The 24,151-nt window shown below is 40.2% G+C and overlaps 2 protein-coding genes across 3 annotated transcripts; one reads left to right on the top strand and one right to left on the bottom strand.

Annotated features, from left to right (window-relative positions):
• Window positions 1-5: 5 nt before the first annotated feature.
• rabepk (Rab9 effector protein with kelch motifs) lies at window positions 6-16,101 on the top strand. 2 transcript variants are annotated; one of them, XM_059993904.1, is made up of 9 exons: window positions 558-625; window positions 1,688-1,772; window positions 3,021-3,088; window positions 7,003-7,154; window positions 10,339-10,491; window positions 12,482-12,643; window positions 14,352-14,501; window positions 14,727-14,882; window positions 15,588-16,101. In XM_059993904.1, exons 1-9 carry the CDS (start codon window positions 573-575, stop codon window positions 15,893-15,895), a joined length of 1,287 nt encoding a protein of 428 aa, XP_059849887.1. In that variant the 5' UTR covers window positions 558-572; the 3' UTR covers window positions 15,896-16,101. The 2 variants fall into 2 exon arrangements, with proteins under 2 accessions (XP_059849888.1, XP_059849887.1); XM_059993905.1 differs by lacking the exons at window positions 558-625; window positions 1,688-1,772 and adding an exon at window positions 6-128.
• A 1,937-nt stretch (window positions 16,102-18,038) lies between these two features.
• Window positions 18,039-23,557, bottom strand: hspa5 (heat shock protein 5). The gene is made up of 10 exons (XM_059993903.1): window positions 23,436-23,557; window positions 22,558-22,709; window positions 22,240-22,471; window positions 21,668-21,802; window positions 20,686-20,798; window positions 20,436-20,590; window positions 20,120-20,355; window positions 19,534-19,771; window positions 19,279-19,446; window positions 18,039-18,904 (listed from the first exon to the last, which is right to left on the bottom strand). Exons 2-10 carry the CDS (start codon window positions 22,668-22,670, stop codon window positions 18,345-18,347), a joined length of 1,950 nt encoding a protein of 649 aa, XP_059849886.1. The 5' UTR covers window positions 22,671-22,709; window positions 23,436-23,557; the 3' UTR covers window positions 18,039-18,344.
• Between the last annotated feature and the right edge of the window lie 594 nt (window positions 23,558-24,151).

The raw sequence follows: 24,151 nt of genomic DNA, 5'->3' as shown, positions 1-24,151 counted from the left end.
CCTCACGCGCCGGGCGCCTCCTTCTCCATTGGTCACCGCGGGGAGGGGCGGGGGTGAAAGTTCAGGGGTTGCCGATCGTCACAGCAACGCCGGGACACGGAGAGGAGTTTGCATGGAGCGGTGACGGTGTAAGTACTGCATAATGGAGAGAGAAAAAGAGAACAGTTGTTGGAAATCTTGACCATCACACGCAGGATGCTGGAGATATATGGTGGGGAATAAACAGGTTTGGAAAGGAAGAGAGCAGAAAACAAAGAAAGAAGGCGGGGAGAGGGGGAGGTGGTTCTCTTACCTCTTTTCTTCCATGCTCTTATGACCTGCTCATCACCTCCCTCTGCTTTCCCCCTCCTTTTCTTTATTCCATGGTCTATTCTACTCTTCTGTTGGATTCAGCCCTTTAGCTATTCCACCTACCCCCTCCCAGCTTTTCACAACATTCTCCCTCACCTGGGCTTACCTGACTTCCTGCTTACTTTTAAGCCAACTTCCTTCTAGTGCTCACATTTCACATGGTCCATTTCTGGTTCCTGTCTTGATCTTAGCCATAACCATTACAAGTCAGCTTTTTGTGGATGGAACTCCTGGCCTTTCACTCCTGGACTCTATATAAATTCTCCATCGTTAGGTAAGTTGTTCTTCCATCTGTATCAGAACTAGCCATTCCTGCATTCACTCAGTTATGATTTCAGACTCTGCTTTTCTCTCTTCATTACTATAACCAGTCCTGCCATCAGCAACACGTAACACAGACAAAGAAGAATAATCATTCTCCAACTGCGCCATTAATACTATTAATGGTACCCATCACTCTCCAAATGATCCGCTGGGCACATAAACACAGTCTTGTGATCAGCAACTCCTTATGCAGACAAAGAAGCATAATCACTCTCTAGTGTCTCCCTTAACCAATTTGTCCTAGACCCCCTCTATCATAGTTAATTCCTTTGTCTCATCCATTCTTCTACCTTGTTCTCCAAAACTTAGAATTAGCTTTCTTTTATGTCTGCCAGTTCTGCCAAGGATCTCTGATCTGAAACTTTTAACACAGCTGCTTAGCCTACTGAAAGTTTCCAGCATTTTATGTTTCTGTTTAAGATTTCCAAAAACTATAATTTATTTATTTTTCTTTTGAAGGAGAGGAGTTGCATTATTCCCTTGATCCGGTATTCATTGAGGGATCACCACAGAGAGGGAGTAGAGAGGAACGATTTTGGTCGGGCATAGGGACGATGCTTCCACTGATATGGAAGAGGAAATAGGTGGCATTACACCAGATAAACTGTACAGAACTTGGTGTGATTAGGGCTACAAGATAGAATACACTCCACCTACCTCTTGGAGTTTTCAGTAGGACCATATGATTTAGCAACAGAATTAGGCCACTGCACTATTGAGTCTGCTCTGCATTCAAACAAGGCTTATTACTCTTTCTTAACGCAATTCTCCTGCCTTCTTCATGTAACCTTTAATGCCCTAACTAATCAAGAACCTACCAACTCTGGTTTAAATAGCTTGGCCTCCACAGCCATCTGTGACAATGAATTCCATAGATTCATCACCCTTGGGCTAAAGAAATTCCTCCTCATCTCTGTTCTGAAGTACAGCTATCTGCTACAACCAGATTCAAAGTACATTTATTAACAAAGAATGTGTATAGAATACAACTCTGAGATGCGTCCTCCTGCAGGCAGCTATATAAAAAAGCACCGTGGAACCTGCTCAAGAAAACACCAACGCACGAAAAAAAGAACAAATTGTGCAAATGGCAAAAAGTGAGTAAACAACACATAGAATATGAAACTTCAAACCAGTAGTATTCAGCTTAGTTCGGTTCAGTATCATTCTACTAGCCCATACAGGCCACAAAGCCATTCTTCACCAAAACAGCCCAGTCCGCATCGACCGTCCCATCAACCCGCTCAGAGACAGCTTAAAAAAAAAGAGGAACCAGAATCCAGGAGCACGTGCGAAATGTACCTCAAAGCCTCCCAAAATGAGTCCATGGATCCCAAGACTCCTGCACTTTCCTCCAAAAGCAGCCAGCAAGAGGGAGAGGAAAATCGGTCAAACATAAGCAGACGGCGCTGAACACCCACCTGTCCTTCGCTCTCGTCCTCATTGACTTTACCCTTGCTCAACAACTCAATTGGAGAGGAGCAATGGAGTCAATCATGGGCTCATACCCTTGACGCTTCAGTTGGAGAGAAGCAATGGAGTCTGTCTTCAGGCTTCCAGGCCACCACACACACTCCACTCCAAACCTCATCAAACTCCGTCAGAGACAGTAAAGAACCAGATCACACAATCAGCCCAAAAAAACACACTATCAAAATGTAAATTATAGGTTCCAATCACACACAGCTTAGTAGTAGAATTATATTTGAAAGAACAAGAAGTAAAGTAAGTTGTTTCGTGAACTGTCTGCAGGACTTCGCTGTTGGTCATGTCCACTGGTGCTATCTTGACCACCCAGTGGCTATTCACCACCCAAATTCATTTTCATCTCTGTTCTAAAGGGGAATCACTGCTGAGGCAGTGTCCTTGGGTCCTAGGCTCTCCTCTCACTACTGGAAACATCCTATATCTCTGAGGTGATCCCTCAATAATTATCAAGGGATCATGCAGCCCCTCATCTTCAAATGTCTATTCTATCCAGTACTCACTTTTTCTCCATTACTAATACTAAGGTTGATATCTAGATGTTAGCACATTGGTATTTATGGGAGGTGGTTGAATGCAAATTGTTGTACATTTCCTCCATTTCAATTCCAAAATAATCATTGACTTAGAAGAACTTTTGAGGTTATGAAATGTGCAACAGAAGTGCACTTTTTAATGTCAGTGTGATTTTGTTTTAAAGTACAAACTATTGTAATAACACAAAAATTTGGATCTCCAGTATGCTACATGATAGATTAATTTCAGTTTCACGTTTTAATCAATTTGGGAATTAATTATGAGACATTTTAAACATGGAACACAAAAGGGTAATTGCTTACTGACTGCCCATTTTATTCCAGCTTTCTCAAGTGGTTATGGGATTGTTGCCTGTCTTGGAGCCAGAGGAAATTCCCCAAGCAGCAATATGGTAGGATCTCAATGCATTTTTATAGTTTGACTATAAGTGATCAGATTATGATTTATTGCCTCTGTGATCTGAATCATTTCAATAACAGTAGGTTCTGGTTAATCAGGACAGCTGCTTATTTGGGACAACTCTTTGATGATAATAAGTAATAAAGTAATTGAGAAAATAGCCGGGGTTCCTTTTGTTTACTTGGGAAACTATGCTGCTGAATTGAGACAGCTTCTAATGAGCATCAGTCATGTGAACTTATGTGGCCGTTGAACACTACACTATGTTTAGAGTGAACAGTTTTTAATTATGTCATTTGCATGTCTTTGTGTTCTAAAAGCAATGGCATTTTGGCACTAATGGCAAGAAATAAGCAGTAAGGCAACTGAGAATTGTTTTGCTCACTGTGGTTTCAAGCATTCAGGATTAGAGGTGGCCAGGAATGAAAATGAAACATTTCCAAGTTAGGAACGATGAAGAATTTGAAGATATGTATAATCACCTTGAATGTTATAAGGAAAATGAAGATTTGGATGGTGCAGTCGGTAAAAGCATTGTTTGAAGGTTATCCATTATCTGCATGAGGTGTCTGCACTAATTTTGTTCATTTACATAGAACACTGCAGTCCGTTGTATCCGATGATGACAGTGAAGCCTGTGCAGGAGAGTTTTTGAAGTGGAAAAGCCATTGCACTGGGACTGATCCACTCTCTCAACCTGGGAAATCCCGGTCCAGTGGTACAAGTAGCCATCACAAACTGGAGTCTTTCATGGCTGCAGAGGATGATCATGGCTTATTTTGTGCCTTTTCATGCTCTGTCCTCTCTATGAAGTGTTGCAGAACCAACTTCTTGGCTGTTGGATCTCGTTGTTGATCTTAGCTGCCCAGTCTGCCAGAGCTGACTTCACAAGCTAAGCAAGCATGTCCCTAACTCATCGGGTTACGAGGCCTGCTGCGTACCGTCACCTGGTTTAGCTGATCAAAGCGGTATGGCCTTCAAGTGGGTGTGGCTGCTGTCGCATACAAACTGCAATTTTTAGCCACAGGTGAGAGTTGAATGTTTGATGGGAACCCAAGGTGAGTGAGCTGGACCAGAATGGCTAGAACAAGCCCATCCAGCAGTGGTGCTACCCTTCCCTGGACACCCCATACATAGCAGTGTACACTGCATGAATTCCTCCATTGGTAGCTATTAGGAACTGATGACCAGTTTTGTAGTACTGTAATATCATTGGTAATGTTTTAATTTGTTCTATATTTTATTTAAGTACATGCATCATTATTCAGTCTTTTTTTAAATATTTCCTTGAAACTTTGACTAATTGGGGCAGCCACTTAAATGGGCCAAAAAGAACTGGTTCTGATGTGTCCCAATTAACCAGAACCCACTGAGTACCTAATCAATCTGTTAAGGTTCAAATTTATTCATTCAACAGTACACATGAACATAAACAAAAAAAAATTCGTCAGGAATCAAGGTGCAAAGCAGTATGTATATTACATACAGCGCATAAAATAATAGCAGATAAAAAGTATTTCTCTGTTCTCTATGTACAAGTTTTAGAATGATATTTAAGTATTCCAGTTCTAATTTGTAACAAAATATTTCCAAGAAAACTACTGTAAGGTTATATAAATAAAAAGAATGAACTGATTGGTTTCCCTTTTCTCTTGAAAAGAGGCTGAGGAACATAGAAAAGATAATGGAAGATCTCAATAGGGAAACTAGAGAGAGAATGCTTATATAGAAGAAGGAAAAAAAAATGTCCAGGTCAACTGTGCAGAACTTAGTCTAACAAGGGTAACAAAATAAATTCCATTCTGCCTACCCCGCTATTAGCTTTTAGTACTCAGTCTGTTTTCTTCCTTGAATCTTCACTTTGCATAGGTCCACAATTCCACAAATTCAAGTCGCCTTCTAATACCTCACCAAAGTGCCTATTATTAATGCTCCAGTCTTAAAGGTAAACAAAATGTTCTACCAGAGAGTCTGCTGTAGCCAAGAACAATTCATTTTTTAATGTGGAATCCATCCATACTTCTGATTCCACAGATTCTGTAAGTTATCAGAAATTATATGGTCATTTGAAGTCTGATTTCTCCATGCCAACCAAGTTACCTTCTTGAGCTAGTCCCATTTGCTTGTGTTTGACCCAGACACCTTTTTATCCAGGAACCTGTCCCAAGTATTGTTATTGTAATTGTCTCTGTCACTTAACTCTGACAGCTCGTTTCATGTACCCACTAGCCTCTGTCTGAAAAGTATTGTGGCTGCCTTGTATATGCTTCTTGTATACACCTTTCTAGGCTTCCTCAGAGCCTCATACACGACAGAGGAAAAATGGCCCAGCTTATATACTCTCTCCTTTATAATTCAAGCCCTTTGGTTCTTGTATCATCCTTAGTGAATCTTTTCTGCACCATTTCCAGCTTAATAATATAATTTCTCTTGTTAGGTGGCTAAAATTGTACACAGCACTCCAAATGAGGTCTCACCAATGACTTATACAGTGGTAACATGATGTCCTGATGTTCTTGACGGAAGAAGGCTAGCGAGTCAAAATCCTTCTTTCAGGGAACTATGTACTTGTATCCTGAGGTCATAAAGCTCTTGACTTCTGAAAACCATTAGATTTCAGTAGGAAAAGTTTGATCTTTGTTATGAAGAATGCTATTGATTAATTTGCTGATCATTGGTTTGAATAGATCAAATTTACATCTTTGTGGTATTGGCAAATCTACTGCATACCATCATAAGGTAAGAGATGAGCTTTATTTGTCACATGCTTTGAAACATTGAGAGATACAATGAAATACGTCGTTTGCTTCAACGACCAATACAGTGCAAGGATGTGCTGGGGGCAGCCCACAAGTATCGCTGTTTGTCCGGCTCTGACGTAGCATAGCTACAGCTTACTAACCTTAACAACTCCGTCTTTGGAATGTGGAAGGAAAACTGAGCACCCAGAGTAAACCCAAGGCATCACGAGGTGAATATACAGACTTCTTCCAGACAGCAGTGAGAATTTTCTGACACTGTAAAACTTTATGCTAAGTGCTATGCTACTGTGCTGCCCCATTTCAAAGTATACACATGCTCAGTTCTATCAGTTGAGCTACTTAAAGTGGATAGAAAGTAAAATAAAAGCAATTTAGTAGAGAAGTCACAGGAAAGGTTTCAGATGCTGGAATGGAGCAACACACAAAAAGTGCTGGAGGAACTCAGTCAGTATCTATGAAGGGAACTGAACAGTTGATGTTTTGGGACAGGAAATTTCCAACCTGATGGCATCAACAATAATTTCTCTAATTTCTGGTAACCACTCTCATCTGTACCCACCCCGCTTCTTTGTTTTCCCTTATCCCTCTTTCCCCTATTCCCCTTCTCTTCACCACCCCTGCCCATCACCCATACCTTCCTCCCTCCTCCTTCCACAGTCTGCTGCCCTCCTCTATCCAGTTGCTTCTTTAGCTCCTTACGTCTTCCACCTGTCGTCTCCCTGCTTCTCACATCATTCCCACTTCTTCCCCCAACTCCCCCGCCTGGATTCACTTGCCATCCATCAGCTTATGCTCCTCCTGCCTCCACCACCTCTTCCTTTCCATTCTCAATGAAGAACCTTGGCCTGAAAAATCAACTGCTTATTTCCCTCCGTAGATGCTGCCTGACATGCTGAGATCCCCTTGCATTTTTGTGTGTTAATCTGGAAGAGAAAATACTTGGTGCACTATGTTTAACAATATATCAAAAAATAATCTTTAAAAGTTATAAGGTAGAATATTGAAAGCCGCCCTTTAGAATAAGTAAGACTATTGCCCTGAGGATCCTTAAAAAAACTATCTTTGATTTAGAGAAAATGAATTAAAATTCTTAGATGATTGTGCAGTAATGTTTGAATTCTTCTTCGCACCCTTTTTTATATAGGTATGCTCTTGTACCCAGTGGAGAGAGACCAGGAGTTCGTGTTGGTCACACACTCACATATATTCCGGATGCCCCTGGGAAAGGGAAGATTGTTATAACTGGAGGAGCAAACCCGAATGGAAGTTTTTCTGATGCCCATATCTTAGAACTGGGTAACAACACGTTTTTAATTATTTCATTGTCAAATTGAAACATTCATTATCTTTGTTTTTATTAAAATGCAATCCCACTTGATAAAGTGGCCACAGGACTGGAACCCAGTGTGGTCTTATGCTACTGAAGCCCATGCACTTCAAGGTTCAACATGTGCATTCAAATATGCTCTTCTGCACACCACGTGGTTATCTGACTTACCGTTGCCTTCCTGTCAGCGTGAACAAGTCTGGCCACCCTCCTCTGACTTGTCACATTTACAAAGCATTTTCGACCACAGAACTGCCACTCACTGGAAGTTGTTTTGATTTTTGTTTTACTGTAAACTCTAGAGACTGTTGTGCATGAAAATCCTAGGGTATCAGCAGTTTCTGAGATACTCAAATCACTCCATCTGGCACCAACAATCTTACCACAGTTAAAGATATTTAAATCAGAATCTCTTCCCCATTCTGATGTTTGGTCTGAACAACCTACTTACTGCCTGTTATGCCACTGGCATTTGGGGCAGCAATGAAGGTCCTCCATCTCTGTTTGTCCTAGGCCAGGGGTGGGCACACTTTTTGACTTGTGGGCCACAAAGGGTTCTAAAATTTGACAGGGGGGCCGGACCAGGAGCAGATGGACGGAGTGTTTTGGTAATACACCTCATAAGGGAAAATAAAATATCATGGGATATGTAGAAAACATGTGCTTTAATTTCAATTGAAAATGAAAATGAACAAATACATTACATCAAAATATCTGAAGTCCCATGGTATTTAGCTATTTATTGAAATGACTTTTAAAACACTGAAAATTAAATGAATAAAATACAGCTTTTTTTCATAGTAACAGTTATTATTTTAAAGCACTGAAAATTCTGTTATCCTTCAAGATATTATCATCATCACTCTCCTCCTGACTGTCTTTATTTCAAAAACGGTAGGAGATGCAGGTCTACTTGTCCTGCTCCTTCTTATTCAATTGTCCCCTGTGCCAAAACTCAACAACGACCAGCACAAGGACAGAACCCTGACAGCGCGCCAGTATGCGGAGCGCGTTATTTGATCTGGAGCGCATTTTTTATTTTGAGAACGTACATGCACCTGTACACTACTCATGTCCATCACTTAACAGAAATGACATGTAACATGTAAGGCTTATTGAAAAAATATTTTCAAATGCATTTTTTACATAACACAACGAAGAAACTTATTTTTAATTTCAGTGTGAACAGTGTTGTTGGTCTCCCTTTTTAGCCAGTGCATCAAAGTCTGGATTTAGTTTTGTTGTGGCGATTCTCAGGATGGATCTGAGGTGTTGGTCAGTTAACTTGGATCTGTGGCTGGCTTTGTTGATGTTCATGACGCTGAACGCCTGTTCACACAAATAGTTCGAGCCGAACAAAGAGTAAAGCGCAAATGTGGAGTAATACGCTGCACCTCAACAAAGGTCCATGTATATAGAGTGCGTCATCTATTGGGAAAACGCCAGAATTGCGGGGAAAAAACGTTAACAAGGTTTATTAATATAATTTCATCAAGTTCTGTGGGCCGGATTAAAAAGCTTAACGGGCCGCATATGGCCCCCGGGCCGTAGTTTGCCCATGCCTGTCCTAGGCCAATTTTGGTCTTGGCAGTGTTCATGGCTTCCTTCATCGTGCTAGTAGCTTCCTCTCAGTCTTCACTACTGTTAGCCATGCAAGTTTTGGGTGGAGGACCCGGTAAACCCTTGCACATAAGTATAGAAGGATTCTTCATTGTTGTTCGACGGGTCAAGGTTGTTAGCCTTGAGCGGAACCCCTGAACTGGAGGACCAGTGTACCACTCTAAAGGCTGATTTATACTTGTGTGTCGCATCTCTGCTGTAGGTACCACGCACTCTATGCCATAGGGTGACGCGCACCTTCCCAAAAGAGTAACTCACATGTTGCGGCGACGCAGACAGCAACAACTGTGATTGGTTCGCTCGGTAGCATCACATTTCCTCCTACACACTTCCGGTTGCTTCTCCTCCGCCATGTCTGTACACCGATGCAAAATAGATGAACCAAATTTACCTGCCAACATGCAAAAATGTTTGAAATGCATTTCCTCGTTCATGCCTCTCACGAAGAAACTCAACAAGCGGCATAGAAACCCCAATGCCAACTAGTGTTTTAGCGCACCCCAATGCATGCTCGCTGTGGCGTAAAACCTACGCAGAAGTGAAAATCAGGGCTACGGCATAGCCCGTATGCGCAAGTATAAATCAGCTTTTAGTCTGGCGTATTTGGCATAAAACCCTGACTCCAGCCAACATAACTGTCTGGGTTATTGAGGCACACAAGCCTCCAACATGACAAGATTGTGGTCAACAACTGAGCCTTTTGACCATGTCTACGTAATAAAGTTGCCACCAGGTGTACAGTGCTTTACTCTGAAGTCAAATGCAGTCTTGCCTTTCTTTGTCATGAGTGAGTCTCTCGTGTGCACTCAGCAGTGAGTCTGGAAGTCACAAGAGTAGAATTGTGGATTATGTATTTGACATTGATATTAGCTACTATAATCTGTAGATGAAGAGCATATATATATAATAAAGATGGTTGTACACTATAATAATGATATGTGATGTGTCTAAGTAATCTTAAATAACAAATATTAGCCACTAAGCTTATCATTGAAGGATTAAAAATGAAAATCAAACATACTTAGACTAGTGCAAATTGGCAAGTTCCTTAAAACGTTCAACTAAGGTTTCTTGATGAAATTGTGTATCTCTGAAATCTTTGTGCTGAGATCAATGGGTGCATTTCTGTAATGTGGAATGTTTCTAACCCTTTCCAAAATGAATGCATTTATTGTAGATCCATCATGCTCAGTGTTTCTCTAATTTATATAAAATATAAACCTAATTTCTTTATATTTATTTTAATAAGTTCTCTTTCAACTCCAACTCAGTAAGTTACCCTTGATTTTATTTTTTTCTAAGTAACTTTTTACTAATTGAGATCTGATAATGTAGTTCTGGTGTCATCTGCTCTTAAAGTCTTGCGTTCTTGCAGTTTGCTTGAAACCTTATTGAGCAATCTCTGCCTCTGGTTCGTAAACTCAATATGGTAATTAATTATGGTAATGGAATTAATTTCCCTTTAAGATTATTTATATTTGCTGGTTTGCATCCGTTATTATATAGTATTCAATTTTGTTCTGTGTAAAACAGATAGACATGAATGGAATGTACCTGACTGGAATGGGTTACTGCCGCGTTATGAACATGCCAGCTTTGTTCCTGTGACCCTGCCTGCTGGCTTGTGGCTATTTGGTGGTGCAGACGAATGTGGAAACAAGAACTGTATCCAAGTTTTGAATTTCGGTAAAATTATTTAAGAGCTTTGATCTGTTGCCATTGGTCACCGACAAATAACTGAAGCTTGATAAGTTTAAAGGCTTAATGGTTAGCTTTAGTTGTTACATGTACATCAAAATATTTAAACATACTGTAAATTGTGTCATTTTTGAATTAACAACCACTGCATCCTAAAGATGTACTGGGGGCAGCCTGCAAGTTTCACCAAGCTTTCAGCAACAACATAGCATCCCCACAACTTACTAACCCTAACCAGTATATCTTGTGGGAGGAAACTGGAGCACCTTGGAGGAAATCCACAAGGTCACGGGGAGAACATACAAACTAATTACTGACAGGAGTGGAAATTGAACCCTGATCTTCCAATAGCTGAAGCTGTAAAGCGTTGTGCTAACCACAATGATGCTGTGCCATCCTTTGTTGTAATGTCTAAGTTCCTATTTGATTAACACACTAATTAATAGGCCAGAATTGGCTATCAAAGAAACAGTGAATTTATTGCTGGTGTTAGTTAATTTTTGGTGAGATGACACTCCCAGATTTAGAACTCACAAGAAATTAATGGTTAATTTGCATTGCTGTCTCACCAGTCTTGCACAAATATGGTCAGTATCAATCAACCAAGTGTTTCAAGATATTACTGCTAAAAATAATTAAACAGTGCAAAAATTTGGGAGTACTAAAGACCTTTTAATAATGATATTCCTGCTTTGCCTCCCAAACCAATTAAAGAAAGGAAGAAAACATGGCATTTAGTTGCAGGTAATAAATTGTTCAAGGTAGTTTTCCATGTTTACTTTTTATTCTCTTTGTATTTATTTCAATCCATTCTGTGTTTCCATGCCTCCACCTAATCTAAAACAAGAGAAAGTCTGCAGATGCTGGAAATCCAAGCAACACACACAAAGTGCTGGAGGAACTCAGCAGGTCAGGCAAAATCTATAGAAAATAGTACATTTGATGTTTTGCGCAGAACCCTTCGGCAGGACTGGAAGGAAAAAGCTGAGGAGTAGATTTTAAAGGTGGGGGGAGGAGAGAGAGAGAACCACAAGGTGATAGATGAAACCTGAAGGGGGAGGGATTTATCCCATCACTTGCTTCATTGTTCCTCTGCCCCAAAAGCCCATGGTTAAACTGCTGTCATTTACCAAGGTCCCAAGTGTTCTGTTTATCTCACATCAGCTTCTAACATTTTACAATAGAGGATCATTTTATACAGGAAATGTGGAAGGAATTCAAATAGGGTACTCTGAAAGGGGGGGTGGCAATGTAGAGATTTGTCTGTACCATAGGAGATGTAAGGTGCTCCTTCACTTAGGCCTGCAGGTCACCCTTGGAAATGTATAGCACCTACTTAGCACCCTCACCTGTCACTTGTCTTGAAAAGACACTGCCCTGAAGAAGGCAATAGCACACCACTTCTGTAGGAAGGTCATAGACCATGTTCACCCATGTTGTACAACACAGCACATAATGATTATGATGACTCTGTAAAGAGCTGTGCTCCAGCAAGATCGCAACCATTGTTTTGTAACTCCTTAAATTTTTATTTAGGACAAATTTGTTTGTTATGACAGAGCAAGTAATCTACTACAGGAATTCAACAGGTCAGGCTGCATCTATGGAGAGGAATGAATTGCTCAACTTTTGGCCTGAGGTCCTTCATCAAGACTGGAAAGGATGGGGGAAGAAGCCACAATGAAACGGTGGGGGAGGAGAAAGCAGTATAAGATTGTAGGTGATATGTGAAACCCAGTGAGTGGAAGGGTTTTGAATGCTTATTCCTCTTTATAGACGCTGCCTGACTTGCTGAGTTCCTCCAGCATTTTGTATGTTGCTCTGAATTTCCAGCATCTACAGAATCTCTTGTGTATAAAATGTGCTAAAGTTAAATAATTTGCAGAAAATTTTACCTGAAGAATTACTAGAATAGAGTGCCAATTTGTTATTGGTCAAATAACAAATAATATGACTGTTATTCTGTTGTTTAAACCAGAAACTGGAGAGTGGAGAAATCCAGCAGTAAATGGAACACCACCAACACCGAGAACATGCCACAGTTCCACTGCAGCTATTGGAGATTGCCTCTATGTTTTTGGTGGAGGAGACAAGGGAGCAGAGCCTGTACAAGATACACAACTCCATGCTTTTGATAAAGGTAGTAAACAGATCCCCAAGTATAAGATTGTAAGTAGTGTGATCACTCAAGTGAAAGTGATGTTCTCCTAGTGGGTTGTCTATTGGTGGATCTTCAGATGGCTATAGCAGCTGATCCAGGATCCACATCTCCAGACCTCACAATCCTGCTCCCTTTTGAACTTAATCCAGGATGTTGGGGTGCATTCCCTTGATGAAGAATACTTGTGCATGTCTTTGTTCAACTTGAGGAAGCTGATGTATGAGAAGCCACTACATGGTCGTTAAAAAGTCAGACGAGTCAGGATCCAGTAATACAGAATACAAGACAACAAAAAAAATTATCTAAGAGAAAATCAAACTAAAAGCTGAAATTACCAGAGATATGAAATAATAAAACATTTATGTATCGTATGAAAAGGCAATTATCAAACCTAAGGCACTTTTCAAAATGTCAGTGATCACAAAAGAGATGTAGCTCATGGGAAGCAAACAAGTATTAAATCAAAAAGCATGTTGTACAATGATACCATGCTGCTTGAAGGTTGCACAACTTAGTGGCTTTTTAAGATAGTGGGTTCAGAGGGGTGTGCACCTTGGTTTGGTTGGGAGTATAAGAGAGGTACATTGCACAGAAATTCAGTCTCACTAGAATAGAGGATGCAAGCTGAGATGGAGCTGGATAAGATTGTGGAGGTACAGTGTAACAAGGCTAAGGATGAAGGTTTTGAATTCAAAAATAAAGGTTAAAATACTTAGCAGAAAGATCAGAATCTGTAGAAAGAGAAACAGCAGGAAGGATCGGTGTGTAACTTTACAAGTTATTTACAATGTTTTATATAGTAACACTCACTTCCAATGAATTACCCTGTAAATGAAGCAATTGTTGTTTCCTAAAGAAACACAATAGATAACTTCTCTACAGGGTTTTATAAATTATTTATGTTCTCACTTCTTTCAATGAGCACTCCTTCAATAATATTGAATGTCATATCATAGTATCAGATCTTGTTCCTATTTCCTGTACTGAGCTCCTGGCGTCTACCAAGCCTTCCTTTTTGTGCTTTTAGTTAGGGGTGTGGTGCCTGGATTTGCAGTGTCCCATTCAGTCTCTTAATCAGCACAGTATAGCTCTGAACTCTCATTGTTACCCTCAAAAAGCCTCCTATGGTTTGGAGTAACACATACAAAATGATGAAGGGTCTTGGCTTGAAACATGAACTGTTTCTTCATTTCCGCTGCTACTTGACCTGCTGAATTCCTCCAGCATTTTGTGTGTGTTACTTTGAATTTCCAGCATCTGCAGAATCTCTTGTGTTTATCCAATTTCTTATTGCTGAACATTCATAAATTGATTTCTACTCTTGTTCAGTTTTATTACAGTCATGTAGAATTGAATTTGCTCGAATAAGAATTTTATTCTCTCCTTGGCATTTTCTATAACTGCTAAATTCAACTGAATAATGCTCATTTCACCAAAATGCTCTTCCTGCCTTTCCCATTGCATGTCAATTCATTCCCCGAATAGGTCCAGATCTGACCCTCCTTCTATTGCATCCCAATTTTCTCTTGAATTCTAAATCAACTGCACTTTTCATATTTTTAATATCAGGTGAAATCCACACCATTAAGTATTCACTGCTTTTTTCATTATTAAATTACTCTTCTTAACATAGCTTCCTCCCAGTAAAAACCTAATGTATATTTTCCTGTTCCCTGCATATTTTCAGCCACACTTAGCTGGTCACAGAAATCAACAGAAGGAGAACCGCCAGCCCCAAGGCATGGCCATGTGATGGTTGGTGTAGGCAGCAAGTTATTCATTCACGGAGGATTGGCAGGAGACAAGTTCTTTAATGATATGTATACCATTGACACAGGTAGGTCCTGCACATGGTAATTTAAAATGTGATAAATCTGTGATTTTAGATATTTACAATAAACACAACAGGAATTTGTAATCAGTTTGAAGGAAAATAAAGTACAGCCTTATTTAATGCCATATGGTGCTTGTTTAATAGTTAAATATGAAAATAAATTAATGCTACCTTTAAAATGCATTAAGTATATTAAAGATGTTTTGACAACATCTTTATGATAAACAGCTGCAGTTAATATGGAATGGAAGAAAGTTAAAATGAAGGGTGATATCCCAGGTGGTCGTGCAGCTCATTCTGCAGTTTCCCATGGAAAATACCTTTTTATTTTCGGTGGTTTGGATGCCACAGGAGCACTGGATACCATGTACAAGTATCATATCGGTAAGTACTAGCCCTCCGCATTACTGGATCCTGTTATTAGGATCAACACACACAAAAGACTGGAGAAACTCAGCAAGTCAGGCAGCATAAATGGTTGGGAGTAGACAGTTTACGTTTCCGGCTGAGACCCTTCAATCATTGAGATGTCCATTTGAAAACAATCCCATAAAAGGCAAGATGCAATAACTTTGCTTTGATTGGTTATAATAAACTGCTTTATTCAGTAAAATTGTAAGGACACAACTTCTTGGATAATATAACTTTTTGGTAGAGAATCTCTACTTGTGTGGTTTTAACAGTTGTCTGTTTTCTCCATTCATCTGCATACTGTTTAAAAAATGGGCCTTTTATGTTCATGGTATTAACCAGCAAGGTGAATTGGATATCCCAGTTGTGTCGTAAGATCAGGAGTTAGCAGTAGAGATATTTAGAAGCATACTCGTGTAACCGCTTATTTTTGGTTACTAAGTATATTTAAAAAGGGATGCTTAGTTAAATGAGTGGGCACTACTTGTATAGAAACAAGCCAACGTTTTCCTTTTTGCAGTGGGCAACTTCCTAATCATCACCATTGCTTCAAATCTAATTAGTATAAAGTTCATTCAGTATAAATTTATTAATTAGGAAACCTTCAAGACAGTTGAAAGAAAAAGTGCAACTGAACCAGTGTGTTGCCTGAATCCATATCAATTTCTCTTTCCTCAGAAACACAATGCTGGACCTTGTTAGAGTTTGAGTTACCTCTGCCTGCAAAAAGGTTGGATCATGCCATGTGTGTTATACCCTGGAAAATGAGGAAAACTGAAACACCTACTCCTAGACCAGATGATAAACAAGCTGAAGAGAACAAGGAAAGTGTGAGACCAAGTGATAATGACACACACCCTACCCCTGTGAATTGGTCAACAGTTCAGACAGACAACATTGTGCATCTGTGCTTGATATTTGGTGGTATGGACACTCAAGGTGAAATTTACAATGACTGCTTTGTGACTCTTATCAAAGCCAGCTAACAGCTTATTGGTCAGTTCAACTTATTGCATCCTGCTCCGCTACATCAGTGGTTCTCAATGTGGGCCATTTCCATATTGGATTTTGTAGGGGCTAGAAGTAAAAGAACAAGAAACTGGGGGCTACGAGCTTTTGAATGGGCCATCAGTTTACTATTTTGATGAAATTACTAAAAATAAATAAATGTGACGTAATTGACGTTGTACAAGATGTTGGTGAGGCTTAACTTGGCATTTGGTGCAGTTTTGGTCACCGAACTACAGGAAAGATGTAAATAAGAGTACAGAGTATTTACAGGATGTTGCTGGGACTGGAGGATCTGTGTTTGAACTTAATCCTTGGAATGTAGAACACAGATTTGACAGCAGTATACAAAATTGAGGGGTGTAGATAGGGTAAATGCAAGCAGGCATTTTCCACAGATTCCACAGGTGAGACAACATGGGTTAAGGGTGAAAGGTGAAATATTTAAGGGGAATACAACTCAGCACATGTAACGGATGCAACTTCGATTTCAACATTTAAAAGGAGCTTTGATAGGTACACAAATGGGAGTATGTTGGGCTATGGTTTGGGTGCTGATGAGACTGGGCAAAATCAGATTGTTTGGCATGCACTGGATGGGTCTAAGGGCCTGTTTGTGCTGTAGTTTTCTGACTTAATTGGAACCCTGAAAAAATTAATATGAACGTATGCTAGATGGTGCAGATGTGACAGCAGAACAGTGGTGTGTGTGGCAGATCAATTGTTAGATCTACTACCGCTTCAGCTCACAAATCTGTTCAAACCTGCTCAACATCTAACTACAGACTGGCCTTGCAGCAGATAACCCCACTCAATCAGTGAGAACCAACCTTCTGCTGCATTGTGTCTTTAATTGTGCCATGCATGTGGAAGTTTCTTTTTAAATGCACCGATCTTCTTTACATGACTGTTGGGAGATGGGTAACTAATCAGCTATAATTTGGTCATTAGCAGAATAGGTTCTGATTTATAAAAAACTATGCTTTTCCAATTATGCTGGTCTAGAAATTCCCAAGCTGTCAAAAAGATGTCTGAAGGCACAACTCTAACCCCGTGTTCTTTCAGAAACCAACACTTTTTGTCCAACATTCTGGAGCCAACTAACTGTCAATGACCTAGTGTGCTATCTATGCTCACTTACCCATTGTAATCTTAATTGAAGAAAATCTGACCGCCCATTTTAAGAGTAACCATTAAAGCAGCAAATTGGCATTTAGACAATTGATACTGCAGATAGAAAGGTAGCTTAACTGAGTCACAGAAATATGCCAATTAACTAAGCTACCCTATATGAATCCCTTTATAACCCCTAATTTGGTTGTAACTCCTAGAGTCTATCCTTCACCTGCACTTCAACACCATCTAATCTTCTACCAGCACCTTTAGTACCAAGTACAAGTTACCATAATAAGCAAGCTCCACAGCGATAGCACCCTAAGTCAGGACTGAAATTTGGGTTGCTGGTTAAATGCAATAATTAAATCCCTAAATAATTTCAGTATGAGGTAGAAGTGAAAATCTCACAATATTCACTGATTTGTGCAAGTGACTTAATCTCAAGCTTGAAAACATCTAGACTTCTGAAAAAATATCAGATACTAGTTGTTTCTATGGAGTTTTGCTTAATTTGAAAATGGAAGGGCAATACTCAGATCAGAGGCTAAATCTCTTGCTGTGAATTTGATAACAGATGTACACAACATACAAGCTTTCAGTATAGTAAAAATTGCATTCTTGGGGGCCAATCCAAAATACAGCTTTAAGTACTCCACCAGGTGTGATTGAAGATTGCTGTCTATTCAGAACATCAATTCAAGAATTCAACTCTAGAGATTATTATTAACCCCTCCTAGGATCATGTTAGATTTACTATTAATTCTGCATAACTACAAGGCTGGACTTTGTTTTAACTTGACCTGCACTCATTTTTCTGCAGTTCAATTTACTGACAAATCTTGTAGCAAGTGTAGTGTGTGCAACCCAGTTCATTCATATCACAGTTCAAGTTAGATCCTATAGTCAAACTGCAAATTTCTGTGCAGCATGAATAATGAACTTGTACCCAACAAAAGTAACCAATGCTGGTGTAACAATTCCAAATGTAAAGATGCTTGAGAAATATTAATATCAAACATAACATTTATTGGTCATAAGTAGAAAATGTCTTTCTACACTTACACAGACCAAACATGAGTTTTCAAATAAATAGAAAAAAATGTGCATTTGGAGAACTGTATTTATAATCCTTGACACTTCTCCCAATCAAGTTCTCCCTCCAAATAGGTGCTGAAACTGCAATGGAAGTTCTACACCATTTCAAATGTTCACACCACTCGTGAAAATTCTGCACATACATTCAAGAGTTAGTCCTTATAGATTTCCCAAACAGTAAAGTCCAAGTCCATTATTTACAAAATTAGGTCTTTATTATAATTCATCTTTCTCAGCCTCCTCCTCTTCTGGAGGGGCACCGCCTGCACTTCCATATAGCTTACTGACAATTGGCTGAACAATCTCTTCAAGCTCCTTCTTCTTGGCTTTGAAATCTTCTATGTCAGAATCTTGGTGACTTTCTAGCCATTCTATCTTCTCTTCCACTGCTTTCTCTATGGTCTCTTTGTCTTCAGAGGACAGCTTGCCACCAAGTTTTTCCTTATCACCAATCTGGTTCTTCAGAGAGTAAGCATAGCTCTCTAGGTCATTCCTGGCATCGATACGCTCTTTAAGTTTCAAATCTTCTTCTGCAAATTTCTCTGCATCATTCACCATCCTCTCGATTTCTTCAGGGGTCAGGCGGTTCTGGTCATTTGTAATAGTGATCTTATTTTTATTGCCAGTGCCTTTGTCTTCAGCTGTAACACGCAGGATTCCATTGACATCGATCTCAAATGTGACTTCAATCTGAGGGACGCCACGTGGGGCTGGAGGAATACCAGTCAGGTCGAAGGTACCAAGCAGATGGTTGTCTTTGGTCAGTGGACGTTCACCTACAAAAGAGTAACACATCAAGCTGTGTTCCACAAATTTTTCAAATCAATTTAGATTCTGATAAATGAAGCAGAGTTATTGGGGGTGGGGAGGACTCAAAACTGAAGACAAAGTCCATTAGTACTATTCCCCCACACTGAATCCTGCCCCTTTGGAATGGCCCACACTCACATTAGCTTTGTTCAGCTTCACTTGCCTTTCTTGGAATCTTTTATCATTCATCTTATTGGAAGTAGGAGAAGGGTCCGGTATGGTTATCTGTGCAAGGGTGAACTGCAAAGGAGTTTGGGATGGGGTGTGTTTTTTGTATGCCCGAGTGGAGGGGCTTCTAAGTCAGGGGTGTTGGTGAGGATGCTCAGTGTACAAAACTCACCTTCATACACCTTGATGGTAACAGTGGGCTGGTTGTCAGAGGCAGTTGAGAAAATCTGAGACTTTTTGGTTGGAACCACTGTGTTACGAGGGATCAGTTTAGTCATGACTCCACCAACAGTTTCAATTCCAAGAGTCAAGGGGCAGACATCAAGGAGAACAATGTCACCTAATTTAGAAAAAAAAGTGTTAGGAAGCAACATATCTACTTCTAATAGAATCTCATTTGCAGGAAGATGTAGCATTCTTCACTCACCAGTATCTTCCTCTCCAGACAGAACACCAGCCTGAACTGCTGCCCCATATGCTACAGCTTCATCAGGGTTGATTCCTCGAGATGGCTCTTTGCCATTGAAAAATTCTTTCACCAATTGCTGAATTTTTGGAATGCGTGTAGAACCACCAACAAGGACAATTTCATCAATTTCTGATTTTTTCAAATCAGCATCCTCCATCACCTTCTGCACAGGTTTCATAGTTGATCGGAAGAGATCCTGTTGGCAAAAAACGGGTTTGCTTTGACTAATTCCTTGCATTAAAACATCACAATAATACTGTTTAAATGAAAACCAGCACAATTATGTATCCAAAATTATGCATCCAGAATAGTTGTCGTTAAACTCAAATTTTACAGGTAAAATCAGAAAAAAAAAGCATCAAATTCAGAGTTAAAACAGCATGCAAATTGAGTGCTACAGCTTGGGAAAATTGGGTAATTTTAATATTCTAACATTGAATTCTTCAACCTATCAAAGTAAGTTTCATTGTTATAAAATCAATGCAGCATTTTGATTTGGAAACTAATTAAACTGAATAAATACAAGTCCAATTAGACCACCCACCATGTTCAGTTCTTCAAACTTTGCTCTGGTCAGTGTTTCAGAGAAATCTTCTCCCTCAAAGAAAGATTCAATTTCAATCCTGGCCTGGTGTTGGGCAGACAAAGCACGCTTGGCCTTTTCTACTTCACGACGAAGCTTCTGTACAGCTCTGTTATCCTTACGAACATCTTTTCCAGTTTTCTTTTTGTACAGCTTAATGAAATGGTCCATCACACGTTGATCAAAATCTTCACCACCTGTGGAAGAGAGGAGAAGGTTGAGAATTTACACAACAAACAAAATTCAAACAACATCATTTCCATATATCTTGTCTTACCTAAATGAGTATCTCCATTAGTGGCAACCACTTCAAAAACTCCATTGTCAATTGTGAGCAGAGACACATCAAAAGTACCACCACCAAGGTCAAAGACCAGAATATTCTTTTCACCTTCTCGTTTGTCTAAACCATAGGCAATTGCTGCAGCAGTCCTAAATATAGATGGAAGGAAAGCAATTGAAACTTATATAATCCAGACTTCTGGTATATTCAGCATCTACACAAAAAACTTAAGGAATGTACTCACGGTTCATTGATGATTCGCATAACATTCAAGCCAGCAATAGTACCAGCATCTTTTGTAGCCTGTCTCTGAGCATCATTGAAATAAGCAGGCACTGTTACTACAGCATGAGTAACCTGCAAAAACAAAGGCAATGAAGGATTTTAGCAAATGAGATGGAAGTGGGTGGGCATCTAAAAGCTGAAACTCAATACCAACATTATAAAGCCTAGCTCAAGTTCAAACTTGCTAAGTGGCCTCAACTGGGCTTCCCCCGAGATCCTAAAGATATGGAGTTAGTAGGCCAATTGCCCCTTGAGTGGCAGAATCTGTGGGGCATCAATGGAACAAAGTGTAGAATATGTGTAAACGAAACAAACACACATGGGGAGGGAGGGGGACAGCCAATTTCCACATAATCTCTATCTTTTGGAAGACAAAACACTGCTGTCAATGCAAGATTTAAAATTGATCTGACAGCTCCAGGTACTTTGAACTATTGAATCATTGTCAATTACTAATTAGTGCTGACAAGTAAAAGCAATAAGACTTGTAGGATCTGTCACTTTCAAGTATTAAAAACTAGTAAGATTTATACATCTGCTGGACAAGACAAGGGGTCACAGGACACATCAACCAGTTACATTCATAGGTTGCCCTGGTTTCTAATGCCAGGTCTTCCAGGAACAAACACAAAGATAAGAGAATGAAGCATTCCTTTTCCAGAAGCAGCAACATTGCTTCAATTGAACAGAACATACTGAAGGCATTTCAGCCAATATCAACCAGATCTGGTGTAGTCTGTCAGTTCTGGATTTGCATTTATAGTTACTCAGCTACTTCTACTTACACTTTAGTAGTTATTAGACATTCAATGAGGCCTGTAATCCCACTAACCCCAATGCAATGATTTGCTTTAGCTTACATGAGAAAATAACAGCTGAAGAACTCATTACGTGTTTTCTTGCCATTTAAAATGGGAGAAACCATTAGAAGTTCTTAATACCTCATGGCCAAGATATGCTTCAGCAGTTTCTTTCATCTTGGATAGCACCATAGCAGAGATCTCCTCTGGAGCAAAGGTTTTGACCTGATTTGTAATATCAAGTTGAACATGGGGTTTGTTCTTCTTCTCAATCACCTGGATATGAAAGTTTAGAGGTAAACTTAATTTTACATGTCAATGTATCAGTTGATACTCACAAGCAACTTAAATGACTTATCTGCATGATTCAACAGTGAATGACTGGGGGGGGGGGGAATGATGCACCATCAGAACATGCCTATTGCTTTTGAGACCCTCAAGGCCTCAAATCCTCCAGAGAGCCTACAGTAAAATAGGATTCTCCCTGCAGTGAAAACTTTAACCATGTGGAAAGGACTAAAACTTTTGTTAAGTGTTTCTATACTAAGAAAAGGTGAACAAAGCTGGAGGGCCATTGGAGAACCAAGTAAAACCCGTTTGTCCAATGGCCCATCATTCAGTTAATTACAATTGCTAACAGCCACATACTGCTGCAAATCTGGCAATTTAATATAAAAATCATTTATAATCACAATACAGCTACATAATTGTACCTTAAATGGAAGATATTTGATATCTTGCTGTACTGCTGCATCATTCCATGTGCGTCCAATCAGGCGTTTTGCATCAAACACAGTATTCTCAGGGTTTGAAGTCAGCTGGTTCTTTGCAGCATCACCTATCAGACGTTCTCCTTCTTGGGTAAAGGCCACGTAAGAGGGAGTGATTCTGTTACCTTGGTCATTGGCAATGATTTCCACCCTTCCATTTTTGTAGACACCAACACTATGGAAGAAAGTAAGTGTTACCTCCTTTCCTTCACGTTTCCAAGCTATGTAACATTGGATAGCACGAGAGATCTTAAAGCTTACCAGGAATAAGTGGTACCAAGATCAATTCCAACCACGGTGCCCACATTTTCTTTCTTTTCCGCTTCCTCAGCGAAGACACTGCTGACAAGCAGTAGTAGCAAATATTCTTTCATTTTGAATAAATTTTACTACTCTGATGTAGTGTCAAGAATCTATATATAAACAAAAGGAGAAAGCAAAGTTTACCCACAATTTCCAAATTAAGCTTCTATAAACGTAATGAAATAAAATTGCTACAAATCTGTATAAATAGCCAATATACCAGATGGCTCCGGCGATCATGATAGTTACACTAGTCTGATCCAAATAACCTAGTGTGCCTAAATCTGGCGACGCCAAATAACCCAGACAAGTGGTTTGGAAAACTGGCCGGTACCGGTGAACTGATGGATATGATATTTACACTAGACTATCATCACTTTTGAGTGAAACGATGCTCCCTATGCAACCAGAACCAGACATCTCAATCTTACAGAGGTCCCAACCCTGAACAAAAGCTCCACGGTGCTGCAGCGGCCCCACTGCTCCGGAAGCCATTTTACGAGACCACGTTCGGCGCCACACTCTCGCTCCCGCTTCCCAGCGCAATGGCGGCCCCACTCCTCACAGCCCACCCCACGATGGGAAACGGAACGGTGAGTCACCATCGGCCCTGGCTGAACCTAAAGTCCGAGCATTCCCCCTACGAAAGCCGCATGATCGCCCCACGAACAATTAACAAGGCTCCGCTCGGATCTGCAGCAGAAGCCGGGGATGTGGGCAAAATTACGTCGGCACAGGCCGCGGAGCAACACCACTGTACCAAATCCTCAGGGACTCGGTCCAGAAAAGGGACAAGTGACCATTCTACCCACGGGATTCAACCCGAATATACTCACAGTAATAACCAACTCCAACCGAACCACCACACACCTGATCTACCAGCAGCGATTACCCGCTCCGGCCTTTATATAGAGTACTGACTTCCTCGTCGTGGAGCGCTGCCATTGGTCGACTGTCCTTGCGTTGGAGGCTGTTGATTGGCTATAGGTCCCACGCTGGCCACTCCGGAGGCTGACACGTACGGACTTTCGGGAGACTCGTCAGGGAGGTCCTCAGGAGCCCGCCTACTCCCCGTCGCTCCGACTCTGATTGGCCAAACTTTAAACAGACCCGGTCCAGTGGGAAATGAATTTGCTGCCCTACGCCTGAGCTCATTGGATCTATCTGCTGTCGTTCTGTAGAGACGTCAGGTCGGTTCCCTCAGAAGTCGCCTTGCTGAATGGGGATTTCATGCGTATTTCGTCATGAGCTCGTCTCCCCACCCGCTTCTGGAATGTTCACCTTTTGTGTGGTAAAAAATATTGTCAGTTTCAGTCACAAAGTCAACCTTTGGGGTATACTGAGTTTAGAAAGTTTCAAATCTTTAGTAAAAATACTTTCCTAAAGGTGTATAAAATGGAATTGTTAGTCCCTGAGAGTAATAGGCATTAATCGTGGGAAATAAATGGCAGAATAATCAAGCCCCTAAAAACATACCCAAAATAATAACAGACGATCATTGGGATTAAATCACTTTTATTAATGTGACATAGGCGCCAATTAAAGGGGATAG

Source organism: Hypanus sabinus, chromosome 18 (genome assembly GCF_030144855.1).
Source record: "Hypanus sabinus isolate sHypSab1 chromosome 18, sHypSab1.hap1, whole genome shotgun sequence".
Classification (NCBI taxonomy): domain Eukaryota; kingdom Metazoa; phylum Chordata; class Chondrichthyes; order Myliobatiformes; family Dasyatidae; genus Hypanus; species Hypanus sabinus.
This window is presented reverse-complemented; position numbering and strand designations above follow the sequence as displayed.